General features: G+C 47.4%; 1 protein-coding gene across 15 annotated transcripts in view; it reads left to right on the plus strand.

The window, feature by feature from the left end:
- Nucleotides 1-12,670, plus strand: part of SMARCD3 (SWI/SNF related BAF chromatin remodeling complex subunit D3) — a 311,319-nt gene that overhangs the window by 254,011 nt on the left and 44,638 nt on the right. For all 15 annotated transcript variants that reach the window (XR_012644121.1, XR_012644120.1, XM_074985431.1 and 12 more), the window contains one exon: nt 4,408-4,569. Coding sequence is in view for 13 of the 15 variants with exons in the window: in XM_074985431.1 (XP_074841532.1) it covers nt 4,408-4,569 (162 nt within the window). In the remaining 2 variants the exon portion in view is untranslated. The remainder of the gene's footprint in view (nt 1-4,407; nt 4,570-12,670) is intronic.

A 12,670-nucleotide genomic window follows, 5' to 3' on the forward strand; every position in this document is an offset into this window, starting at 1 on the left:
GTCCCAGATTGAAGTGTCATTAGAGGAGGTTTTGGAACTAATTGATAAGCTAAACAGTCACAAGTCTCCGGGACCGGATGGTACTCACCCAAGGATTCTGACAGAACTCAAATGTGAAATTGTGGAACCATTAGCAGTGGTTTGTAACCTATCCTTTAAATCAGCTTCGGTACCCAATGATTGGAAGACAGTTAATATAACACCAATCCTTAAAAAGGGCTTTAAAGGAGACCATAGCAATTATAGACCGGTACGTCTAATGTCAGCACCGGGCAAATTAGTAGAAACAATAGTAAAGAATAAAATTGTCAGACATGTAAAGGAGCATGATTTGTTGAGCAAAAGACAACATGGTTTCTGTAAGGGGAAGTCGTATCTTACTAATCTCCAAAGGCATGCTTCAGGAGGAGTGCGAAGAAGATCCCAAACAATGTCGGAGCAAGCATGAATCCTTGTTTGACGCCGCTACTGATTCTGAAAGCATCCGATAATGCGCCGTCATATTGGATGGTTCCTCTCACGTCTTCGGGGAACGACTGGATCATCTTGAGTAACCATGGAGGACAGCCTATCTTGTGGAGCAGTTTGAACAGATCATCCCTGCTGACCAAGTCAAAGGCCTTGGTCAGGGCGATGAAGGCTGTGTAGAGTGGCTTCCTCTGCTCTCTGCACTTCTGCAGCTGCCTTAAAGAGAAGACCATGTCAATGGTAGACTTCTCTGCGTGGAATCCGCACTGCGATTCGGGGTGCACCCTCTCAGCAATCTTCTGGAGTCTGCCAAGGATGACGCGAGCGAACAGTTTACCAGTGACGCTTAGGAGGGAGATTCCACGGCAGTTGTTGCAGTCGCTTCTGTCTCCTTTGTTCTTATACAATGTTACAATGTTAGCATCACGCATATCCTGTGGAACCTCACCCTCTTTCCAGCACAGGAACAGTAGCTCATGTAGGGGTTCCAGGAGTGTGTCTGCAGCACACTTGATTACCTCTGGTGGAAAACCATCCTGGCCAGGGATCTTTTCTGCTGCAATACTGTCGATGGCTCTCTTCAGTTCATCCACAGTCGGTTCCTGATCCCGTTCATCCGTTACTGGTAGGAGCTCGACGGCATCGAGGGCTGCATCAACCACAACGTTCTCGCGTGAGTACAGCTCAGAGTAGTGCTCAACCCAGTGCTCCATCTGCTTGGATGTGTCAGCGATGACTTCACCAGATTTGGATTTCAGAGGTGCCATCTTGTTCTTCAACAGAGGGCATCTTGCTGCACACAAGATCTGATGGGAAACTGTTTAATCTTGCAAGGCTGAAAGGTAAGTCTAAGGTGCGGGAAGTCCTCATCAGAGACATGCTGTTCGCAGACGATGCTGCTGTTGTGTCTCACACAGAAGACCAGCTTCAAAAACTGCTGGATCAGTTCTCCAAAGCATGCAAGGACTTTGGGCTTACCATCAGCCTAAAGAAAACAAACGTACTCGTTCAGGATGTTGCTGAATCCCCATCAATCAGCATTGACAACTATACATTAGAGGTCATCCATGAGTTCGTTTACCTTGGGTCCACCATCACTAACACCCTGTCGTTGGACACTGAGCTAAATAGGAGGATCGGAAAAGCGGCCACAACTCTGTCCAGACTCAGTAAGAGAGTGTGGAATAACAACAAGCTGTACGCTCACACCAAAATGCAAGTCTAGAGAGCCTGCGTCCTCAGCACCCTCCTTTATGGCAGCGAGACTTGGACCCTGTATGCCCGCCAGGAAAAGAGGCTGAACGTCTTCCACTTGCGCTGCCTCAGGCGCATCCTTGGAATATCATGGAAGGACAGAGTGACCAACACCGCCGTCCTCGAGCAAGCTGGAATCCCAACCATGCACACCCTCCTCAGGCAGCGTCGACTCCGCTGGCTTGGCCACGTCCACAGGATGAATGATGGAAGGATTCCAAAAGACATCCTGTATGGTGAGCTAGCCTCCGGCAAAAGACCTCCCGGACGCCCCCAGTTGCATTACAAAGATGTCTGCAAGAGAGACCTCAGAGAGGTAGACATCGAGCTGGACAACTGGGAAGAACTAGCAGACGACCGCAGCAGATGGAGGCAGGGGTTACACAAGGGCCTTCAGAAGGGTGAGTTGAAGATCAGACAGCTAGCAGAGGAGAAGCGAGCGCACAGAAAGCACACTAAAGACTTGCCAGACACCCACCACATCTGCAAGAGATGCAGCAAGGACTGTCACTCTCGTGTGGGTCTTTATATTCACAATAGACGCTGTAAATGAAGTCCTCAATTGAAACTTTAAATGGCGCGATCCATAGTCTATGCAGACTGAAGGATGCCTACTACTACTACTGGGGGTGTGAACTGTGGGAGAGAATTTGAGTGTGGGAGAGGGTTCAGGGTTGGTGCAGGGCTTGGAGTGTAGGAAGGGTTGTGAGATGTGGGCTCACATCAGCCAGCTCTTATCTCAGGTGACTCCTAGACTTGGTGGGTGGCACAGAAGGGCTAAGGCAGCCTTCCTACTCCCCTTGCCCTGTGTTGCTCCAAGAAGTAGCCAGGGGAAGGGGGCCAAGTGGCTCCATCCACTATCCCTGCTCAAAGGCATTGCCCCCCTCCCCAGTTCATCTTGGCCATGACTTCTGTGAGCAGTGCTGTACCACCAGACTTATAGTGGCTAGTCTGTTGATTTGGCTTCAGGATGAAGCCTGATTCTAGGACACTCCAAACAAAACCAGTAAGATTGGCAATCCTATATCCAGGATTTGTGCATTCACTTCATGTACGTGGTGTTTTAAAAGTATAAAGTCAAGTTAAGGCTGCATCTACCTTTTCTTCCCAAGGTAGTCTCAGTTTCATTCAAGCCAGGACATTTAGTTAGCAATTTTCTTTCTGAAGCTGCATATGTTGGAGGAGCATAGGCTGCATGCCCTGGACATCATGGCTATGTCTACACTTGCATTCCTCTTTCATAAGAGGAATGCAAATGAGGGAAATCAAAAATGCAAATGAGGCAGTGGTTTGCATATCTTGTGCTTCATTTGCATAATCTCTTTTCAGAAGAGATTCTTTCAAAAGAAAGAAAGCAGTGTAGATGGGGGTCTTTTGAAAATAAACTCCATTTTCAAAAGGAACCTTCTTCCTATTTTGTTTCAGGAAAAAGGGTTCTTTGAAAGTCGGGGTTTATTTTGGAAAGAGCCCCGTCTACACTGCTTTTTTTTTCTTTTGAAAGAATCTCTTCTGAAAAGAGATTATGCAACTGAAGCACGATATGTAAATCAGTGCCTTATTTGCTTTTTCAATTTCCCTCATTTGCATTCCTCTTTCGAAAGAGGAGGTGTAGATGGGGCCCAGGAAGGCTCTGGCCTTCTACATTTACAGGACCAAGCCATTCCAATAGAATGAAGGGCTGGCTGGTATCCACTCAAAGAATTTCTTTTTGGATCATTGCCAGCATTCACTTCCAGTATGATCAAGCAAAGGTGCTTTCCCCAGTAACTATCACTGCCCACTCTTGTCAGAGCACATACCTATTTGGCAGCCTTTCTGGACCATGTGCCTAGCTGGGATATCTGCAGAACAGTCACCTGTTCATCTGTCCGTACTTTTAAATCCCACTGTCCAATGACCCAACAGGCCCAAGATGATGCTGTATTTGGTAGGGCAGTACTGCAAGCCAATAAGCTGCAAACTCCAAACCCATCTTTATAGGTACTGCTTATGAATCACCTGAAGTAGAAATAACATGAGTAAGCACTTGAGGAATCAAATTGGTTACCTACCTCTCATAACTTTGTCATCTGAGGAAATGAACTAAAGATTATATGGGTGGACAGACACACATTTCCAATTTTCTGACAAATTCTGAAAATTTTTGAAAATAAGTAGAATATTCTATTTTTTTCTTTACTAGATGAACCAAAAAATCTGTTAATTGCCCTGTGCTATTTATAACTTCATTTAGCTTAGGACCTGGATACGTTAGATGACTGCTAATGGGACTTTCCAGATCATAGATCACTGATTCAAATTTGGGCTACATCAGTAGTGATGAAAGTTGTTACCTCTGATGGCTGTTTAGTGGCCTGCTTATATGAATTAATATTGGTGGTTATCAGTTCTATTTCTTGTTCCCATGTTACAAAAGCCATGATCAAAATTGGTACTGACTGGTCCACTTGTTGGTAGGCTCAATAGATAGGCCAAGAGGTCCACAGGGACTGAACTTTCCTTTCACCCTTGAATATTGTTCTTCCAGGGCAGGGCTGACGCACACATCATAGGCAGCGTGTACTTTTGCTATCTTGTTTATTCCAGTCTGTCACCTTTTATAAGTAACAAATTCATAAAAAATTTAAAACAAAACTCACCTCAACCCCGTGCATTTGTCTGTCTGTCTGTCTGTCTCTGCTGCAGCCTCCACAGTTTAAACTGGACCCACGACTGGCTCGTTTGTTGGGAATACACACACAGACCCGATCAGCAATTATTCAGGCTCTCTGGCAGTACATCAAAACAAACAAACTGCAAGACTCTCATGATAAGGAATACATCAACTGTGACAAATACTTCCAACAGGTAAATCCCTGTTAGCAGCAAGATCTCTTCAGAGCTTGGCACTAGCACCTGCCAATGTCTTGGATGGATAGGTGGTTCTTAATATGTTTCCTTTTATAATTTTCTAAATTTCTTCAGCTTCACATGGCTGTAAACAGGCACTACCAAAGGACTGGCCTTAGAATTTGTGGTGCACTACACAGTACTATAAAAGTGGTGCCCCTATACTTGCCCAAATTGTTTTTAGCAACACAAATGTAAGCCTACAGAATTAGAAAACTTGCCACTTATTCACTATTTAAACCATTTTAAACATATTAAACTCACTGTGATACTGATTGACTAAAGAAATAGCACTACAGAAAAATTCTGATTTTTCTGACAGAATGATGCAAGTAATATAATTTTAAATTTGCCAATGTAAGATTTTATTGGAAATTACTATGAAGAGGTAGTGAAACAAGGATTTGTTTTAATTAAAAGCGATCTTTCTGGCTTTTTTGGTTACAAAACAGGACAGTGTGGGACAGAGAAGCAGTGACGGGGGGGGGGCAAGAGGACAGTCAGAGGAAGAGGAGGCAGTGAGTTGTGGGAAGGGTAACAGTAGAAGCTGTGGGACTCTGGGTCAGGGGAGGCAATGACTGGGGAGAAAGAGGACAGTGTGGAGGCTGGATAATAGGACAACATTGGGAGGAGGCAGCAGTGAGTGGGTGGTCAGGGGAGAATGAACATGCGGAATGATGGGAGAGGAGGCAGTGAGTGGGGCATGGGGGGAGGCTGAAAGGGGAACAGGGAAATAGGAGGAGAGTAGGGGGAGGGAGACAATAGGGGGCAGGGGAAGGAGAGGTAGTGTGGAGTGACGGGGAAATGGGAAGGTACGGGCACAGGAGGACAGCGTAGGGGAGAGGCAGCAGTGAGTGGGAGGTAGACGGGAATGAGCAGGGTTAAATGTTTGTTCCAACAAACACATGGCGCATGCAGCACGTGCTCAGGCTGCCCTCAAGGCATGAAGCCAGCCACCCTGAGCCTGCACACCCCACCACCACAGGAGTCAGGGGCGAAGTTGTGTCCAGGACTGGGAGGCGGGGAGTCGGGTTGGCCTGGGAGAGTGTGGACTCCACTTTTCCCAAGGAAGTTAGGGTGCTCCTTCAGCTCCTACTCATGCTGCTGCTGAGAAGGATCCACACTCTTTCTGCTACTGGAATTACAGCCGGCCAGCACAAAGTGTTACTTCTAGCTGCAGGGAGTCCCTCATACAGCTGGGTTCCAGCCAGCCTGTGCCACGGCAGCCACTGCTGCTGGGAGAGACTGGGCGTTGGTGGGCTACCTACAAACTCCTCATGCTGGGGAGGACAGAAGAATCCCAAGGCACTAGGCAGCAAAGAGCACTATGACTGTAGCTGGGGCTGCTAAAGTACCTTGCCTGAGCTCTCTCTCCTTCTTACTCCTTAAACAAACCAAACATACTGACCTCTCCTGGCATCTGAGTGACTGGTGAAAGACATGTCACACTCCATAAGTGTAGATCTCTCCTTCCCAACCCAGCATGCCATATCCAACTCTGCTCTTCCCATAGATCCCAGCAAGCACATTCAGCTGCAGCACTCACTGAGATATTGCATTGTTTCCCCCAGTCCCAGCCAGACGCATGTGATGCCCCATGTAATTCTGGGGCCATACATGGCTGCGTATTCTGCATATGGATAAGGAGGGCCTTTGCTACTAGTGAGACAGAAGCTATTCACATGCTTTGATTTTGTAAGTGTAGACATACTCTCCTAAAATCACGTACCCACATAGTTTTTTCTCCACTTTGCAGTGCTGGAAGAAGTTTGTCTTGCTGTTCTGTATTCTGTATTATTTGTTTTGCATAGATCTGACTTATGAATCAAAGCTTTGCTATATACTTTTTTATACCAGTCTCACAATAAAATGTGCTGATTCCAGAAGGTGAATTATATGGACAAATAGATCTTTTATTGGTGAAAGAGGCAAGTGATTAAGCTACATGCAGCTTTTCATACATACAGATTGAGCATTGAGCTTTTCTTCAATTTGGTTATGTACACTCCCCTTGTCTATCATGAGTGAAAGGACATGCCATATGTCTGTGGAAGGGCAATTTCTTCTAGATTTGCAGTAACTAGTAATAGTTACCTGTGATCTGTATGTAATGACTTGAACAGTTCTTCAAGTGATTGCTCGTGTGCATTCTGACGTGTACATGTGCTACATGCACAGCTGTTGGAAGATTTTTTTTTCCCTGAGCGATACCTGTCAGTCAGCTGTAGCACCCCATTTATAGCCAATGTCCAGCAGTGACGACATGGACATTGGCTATAAATACCTCTGCCAATCCAACCCTTGCTCAGTTCTTTCTTTCCACCTGCTGAGAGTTGTTGGAGCTTCTACTGCAGCTTTGCAGTTGGTGGCATTCCCTGGCTTCAGAGAGGTAGCCATGTTAATCTGTATCTTCACAAACAAGGGCTACGTCTACACATGCACGCTACATCGAAATAGCTTATTTCGATGTAGTGACATCAAAATAGGCTATTTCGATGAATAACGTCTACACGTCCTCCAGGGTCGAAATAAGGGTGCCAGGAACAGCTGCAGACAGGGTCACAGGGCGGACTCAACAGCAAGCTGCTCCCTTAAAGGGCCCCTCCCAGACACAGTTGCACTAAACAGCACAAGATCCACAGAGCCGACAACTGGTTGCAGACCCTGTGCATGCAGCATGGATCCCCAGCTGCAGCAGCAGCAGCCAGAAGCCCTGGGCTAAGGGCTGCTGCACACGGTGACCACAGAGCCCCGCAGGGGCTGGAGAGAGAGCGTCTCTCAACCCCTCAGCTGATGGCTGCCATGGCGGACCCCGCTATTTTGATGTTGCGGGACGTGGATTGGCTACATGTGCCCTACTTCGACGTTGAACTTCGAAGTAGGGCACTATTCCCATCCCCTCACGGGGTGAGCGACTTCAACGTCTCGCCGCCTAACGTCGATTTCAACTTCGAAATAACGCCCAACACGTGTAGCCGTGATGGGCGCTATTTCGAAGTTGGCACCGCTACTTTGAAGTAGCGTGCACGTGTAGACGTGGCCAAGAAGTCCTGTGGCATCTTATAGACTAAATTTTGGAGCATAAGCTTTCGTGGGCAAAGACCCACTTTGTTACATTCCCTAGCTTGAGAGTTTCTTTGCTTGTTAATTATTTACTGATGCAGGTTGAACCTCTCTAATCTGGAGCTCTCTCATTCAGCAACATCCATAATCCAGCATGATTAGTTAGCTGGAGGACCACTTATCATGGGTGTGGTCAAGTTTCCTGTGGTCCCATAAAGTTTGTTTACAGCCACCTGTCCTGGCTCTCAGTGTTCTGTGCTGTTATTTAGTTGTAATTTATCCCTAAGTGTCTGCTAAGAGCCCAGTAGGCAGTGAAAGAGTTGGTAACGTGCTAGACAATATTGACCTCCTGTTGTCCAGCAAATTCTCTCATCCGGCACAAGTCAGATCCCGAGTGTGCCAGATGAGAGAGGTTCAACCTGTAGTTGTCGTTATGAGTTCGTCATGCCCCTGGGCATGTAGTTGCCCCAGGACTTTAAACAGTGTGGACGATGTTGGAAGCCTGTACCAAAGGGCAAGCCGCACTCAGCTTGTCTTAAGTGCCTAGGGGAGAGTCACCTGCAGGACAAGTTTTCATTTTGGAGGTCATTCAAACCTAGGATGAAGAAAGAGCGGGATTAGAAACTGAAGCCGATCCTTATGTAATCAGCTCTCAAGCCCCAAGAGCTGACTCCATCTTCATTGGTGCAGCGTGCAGCAGCCTCGGAGCATGACACCTTGGCACCTAGGCCAGACAAGGAAGTTGGCATTTCTCCCCAGCACCAAAGACTGCCTCCCTGACACCATTCACACTCCTCAGTGCAGAAGACAGGAACTTAACCACTCCCATTGCTCAGCAATGAAAAAGAGGAGGCATGTGGAGAGAGGTCTCTCTTACCCCAGGAGGCCAAGTGAGGCCCTGGAGATGCCATAGGCCAATGACTGCAGTGTCTGTGTGCCCAGCATTAACTCCATCCCTGTTGGCTCCAGGTCCGTAGGAAGGTCCAGCAACAGTGTCTTCCTTGGCACTGGTGATTGTGGAGGACTTCACTCTTCCCTCCATGATGAACGCTTTCAAGGCCACTAGGAAACTTATTGAATTGGCGGCACCATCCAGTCCACCTGGTGCAGGTTTGGAGCCAACCATGGCCTTGCCTGCCCTGCTGGTGACCCTCTACTGTCAACCTGAGGCCCTGGCATCAATTTTAAGGCCAAACCCAGCACCCATCCCTTCCCTGGTACGGCACCAGCATCTGTACCAGCACTGACTATGGCACCAGCACCAACACTTGCCCCAGACCCCTTCTCGGCACCAACACTGTTCCTTGCGCTGGGGCTAGATCCTGTCCTGACACCATTGTGGTTGTCACTGAGGCAACCCATCTTCACAACACAGGCTACTTTTGCAGAACTCCTGACAGTGCCACTGACAGTGGGGAGGCCTTTAGCACTGGAGGTTTCTCCTTTGACACTGATATTCATCATGGCTTACTCCTCATCAGCCTGCTTGCTCCCAAACATAGGGGCAACTGGAGGCTATTGTGCTTCAAGGCCACTCACCATGGTACCAATTGCTGGCACTGTATGGCACTGCTCTGCCCTGAGGAATAGCTCAATGGTTGGAGCATTGGCCCGCTAAACCCAGGGTTGTGAGTGCAATCCTTGAGGGGGCCATTTAGGGACATCAGGTGAAAAGATTAAATAAAAAGTGGTGTGGGGGATAGTGATTGGTCCTGCCAAGAGGGTAGGGGACTGGACTTGATGACCTTCCAAGGTCTCTTCCAGTTCTATGAGACGTTTATCTCCATTTATTTATTTTTAAATTTTATTTATTTAGATTCATATCAGAGTGCACATCAGATTCAGAGGTGGATTCCATCATGACATGCAGCTCCTGCTGCCAGTCCACGTCATGGCACTGCTCCAGGCACTGTTCCAGGAACTGTCATCAGGAGCCTTCCCGGGCACTAGTGCAGACCTGGCCTCCCCAGTGGCAAGCACTGGTGCAGTGGCCCTGTTGGACCTACCACCATGTGCACAGCCTGGATACCCCTTCTCATGCCCCTCTGGTGGCACCCGCGGGGCCGTGGGCCCCTTCAGCAGCTGCAGAGGCTCCAGCTCCAGAGTGGGATGACCAGACAGACAGACCTGCAGCCTCTTCACAGGGAACAGTCAAGCCCTCAGATTAGCTCCCAGTGCCACAATTGAGGGCCAGATAGAGAAAGGGGAACTTGAGGATCAGAAGGGTACCCCTCCCCTACTGGCTTTGTCCTTGTCCTCACCAGATGATGTGATATCATAGAATCATAGGGCTGGAAGGGACCTCAGGAGGTCATTGAGTTCAGCCCCCTGCTTCAAGCAGGATCAACCCCAACTAAGTCATCCCAGCCAAGACTTTGTCAAACTGGGACTTAAAAACCTCTGGGAATGGAGATTCCAGCATCTCTCTAGGTAATGCATTCCAGTGCTTCACCACCCTCTTGGTGAAGTAGTTCTTCTTAATATCCGACCTACTCCTCTCCTTCTGTAACTTCAGACCATCTGTCACCACAGAGAACAGTCTTTCATCATCCCATTTAGAGCTCCCCTTCAGGAAGTGGAAGGCTGCTATTAAATCGCCCCTTAGTCTTCTCTTCTGTAAGCTAAACAAGCCCAAATCCCTCAGCCTCTCCTTATAGGTGGTGTGCTCCAGCCCCTTAATTATTTTTGTTGCCCTCTGCTGAACCTGCTCCAGCATGTCCACATCCTTTTAATACTGGGGCGCCCAAAACTAGATGCAGTATTCCAGATGTGGCTTCACCAGTGCTGAATGGAGGGGAACAACCACTTCTCTAGATCTGCTTGAAATGCTCCTCCTAATGCACCCTATTATGCCTTTAGCCTTCTTGGCTACAAGGGCACACTGTTTACTCATATCCAGCTTTTCATCCACTGTAATCCTTAGGTCCCTTTCTGCTGTACGGTTGCTTAACCAGTCGGTCCCCAGCCTATAACAGTGCTTGGGATTCTTCTGTCCCAAGTGCAAGACTCTATGCTTCTCCTTGTTGAGCCACATCAGATTTATTTTATCCCAATCCTCCCATTTATCCAGGTCACTCTGGATCCTATCAGTACCATCCAACAAATCTACCTCTCCCCCTAGCTTAGTACATTGGCAAACTTGCTGAGGGTGCAATCCAATTCCTCATCCAGGTTATTAATAAAGATGTTGAAAAACACCAGCGCCAGAACCAAGCCTTGGGGCACGCCACTTGAAACTGATCGCCATCCAGATATTGAGCCATTGACCACTTCCCTTTGGGCCCAACCATCAAGCCAGCTTTCTATCCATTTTATAGTCCCTGGATCCAATCCATACTTTAAGTTATGGGCAAAAAAGTTGTGGGAGACCATATCAAAAGCTTTGCTTAAGTCAAGGTATATCACATCCACTGACTTCCCCATGTCCACAGAGCCTGTTACCTCGTCATGAAAGCTACTCGTATTGATCAGGCAGGACTTGCCCCTGGTGAATCCGTGTTGACTACTTTTGATCACTTTCCCCTCTTCCAAGTGCTCCAAAATGGATTCCTTGAGGATCCCCTTCATTATCTTCCCAGGGATTGAGGTAAGGCTGACCGGTTTATAGTTCCCTGGATTGTCCTTCTTTCCTTTTTTAAAGATGGGCACTACGTTTGCCTTTTTGCAATCATCCGGTACCTCCCCCGATCTCCAAGAGTCTTCAAGGATAATGGCCAAAGGCTTGGCCATGACGCCTACCAATTCCCTCAGTATCCTTGGGTGCGTTAAAGTCAGACCCATGGATTTGTGTACGTCTAGTTTTTCTAAGTAGCTCTTAACTTGTTCTTTCCCCACCGAGAGCTGCCCTCCACCTTCCCATACTGTAGTGTGGGAGCTGTCCTTGTCCGTGAAGACTTAGGCAAAAAAACCATTGAGTACTTCAGCTTTTCTTACATCATCTGTCACTAAGTTACCTCTCTCATTCAATAACGGCCCCACACCTTCCCTGATAACCTTCTTATTGTTAACATGCCGTAGAAACCCTTCTTGTTACCCTTCACTTCCCTTGCCAGCTGCAGTTCCAGAAGTGCTTTCCCTTTCCTGATTATTGCCAGCATTCTCCAGCCATATGTTTATACTCCTCCTTAGCCAACTGTCCATGTTTCCACTTTTTATACTCATCTCTTTTGAGTTTAAGCTGACCAAGGATTTCCCTGTTAAGCCAAACTGGTTGCCTACCATATTTGCATTTCTCAGGCTACGTCTACACTAAGCGAAATCTTCAAAATGGCCATTTCAAAGATTACTAATGAGGCACTGGAATGTGTATTCAGCGCCTCATTAGCATGCCGCCGGCTGCGGCTCTTCGAAATTGCTGCGTTTCGCTCCCGCGCGGCTTGTCCAGATGGGGATCCTTTTCAAAAGGACCCCATCAACTTCGAAATCCCCTTATTCCTATTAGGGGATTTTGAAGTTGGCTGGGTCCTTTCGAAAAGGACCCCCATCTGAACGAGCCACTCCCGGGAACGAAATGCGGCAATTTGAAAGAGCTGCAGCCGGTGGCATGCTAATGAGGTGCTGAATATGCATTTCAGCGCCTCATGAGTTATCTTCAAAACGGCCAAAATGGCCATTTTGAAGTTTTGTGCTAGTGTAGATGCAGCCTTACTATGCAGCCGGATGGTTTGTTCCTGTGGTTTCAGTAAGATTACTTTAAAATACTGCCAGTTCTCCTGAATTCTTTTCCCCTTCATCTTCGTTTCCCAAGGGATCCTGCCCATCAGTTCTCTCAGGGAATCGAAGTCTGCTCTTTTGAAATCAAGGTTCTTTTATTTTACTTCTTACCTTTCTTCATTTTGTCAGACTTCTGAAATCTACCATCTCATGATTTCTGTAACCTAGGTTGCCACCCACTTCTATTTCTCCTGGTAGTTCTTCCCTGTTTGTGAGCAGCAAGTCAAGTTATGCACAGTCCATGGTCAGTTCCATCAGTACTTGTACCAAGAAGTTATACCCA

Source organism: Carettochelys insculpta, chromosome 2, assembly GCF_033958435.1.
Source record: "Carettochelys insculpta isolate YL-2023 chromosome 2, ASM3395843v1, whole genome shotgun sequence".
Lineage (NCBI taxonomy): Eukaryota > Metazoa > Chordata > Testudines > Carettochelyidae > Carettochelys > Carettochelys insculpta.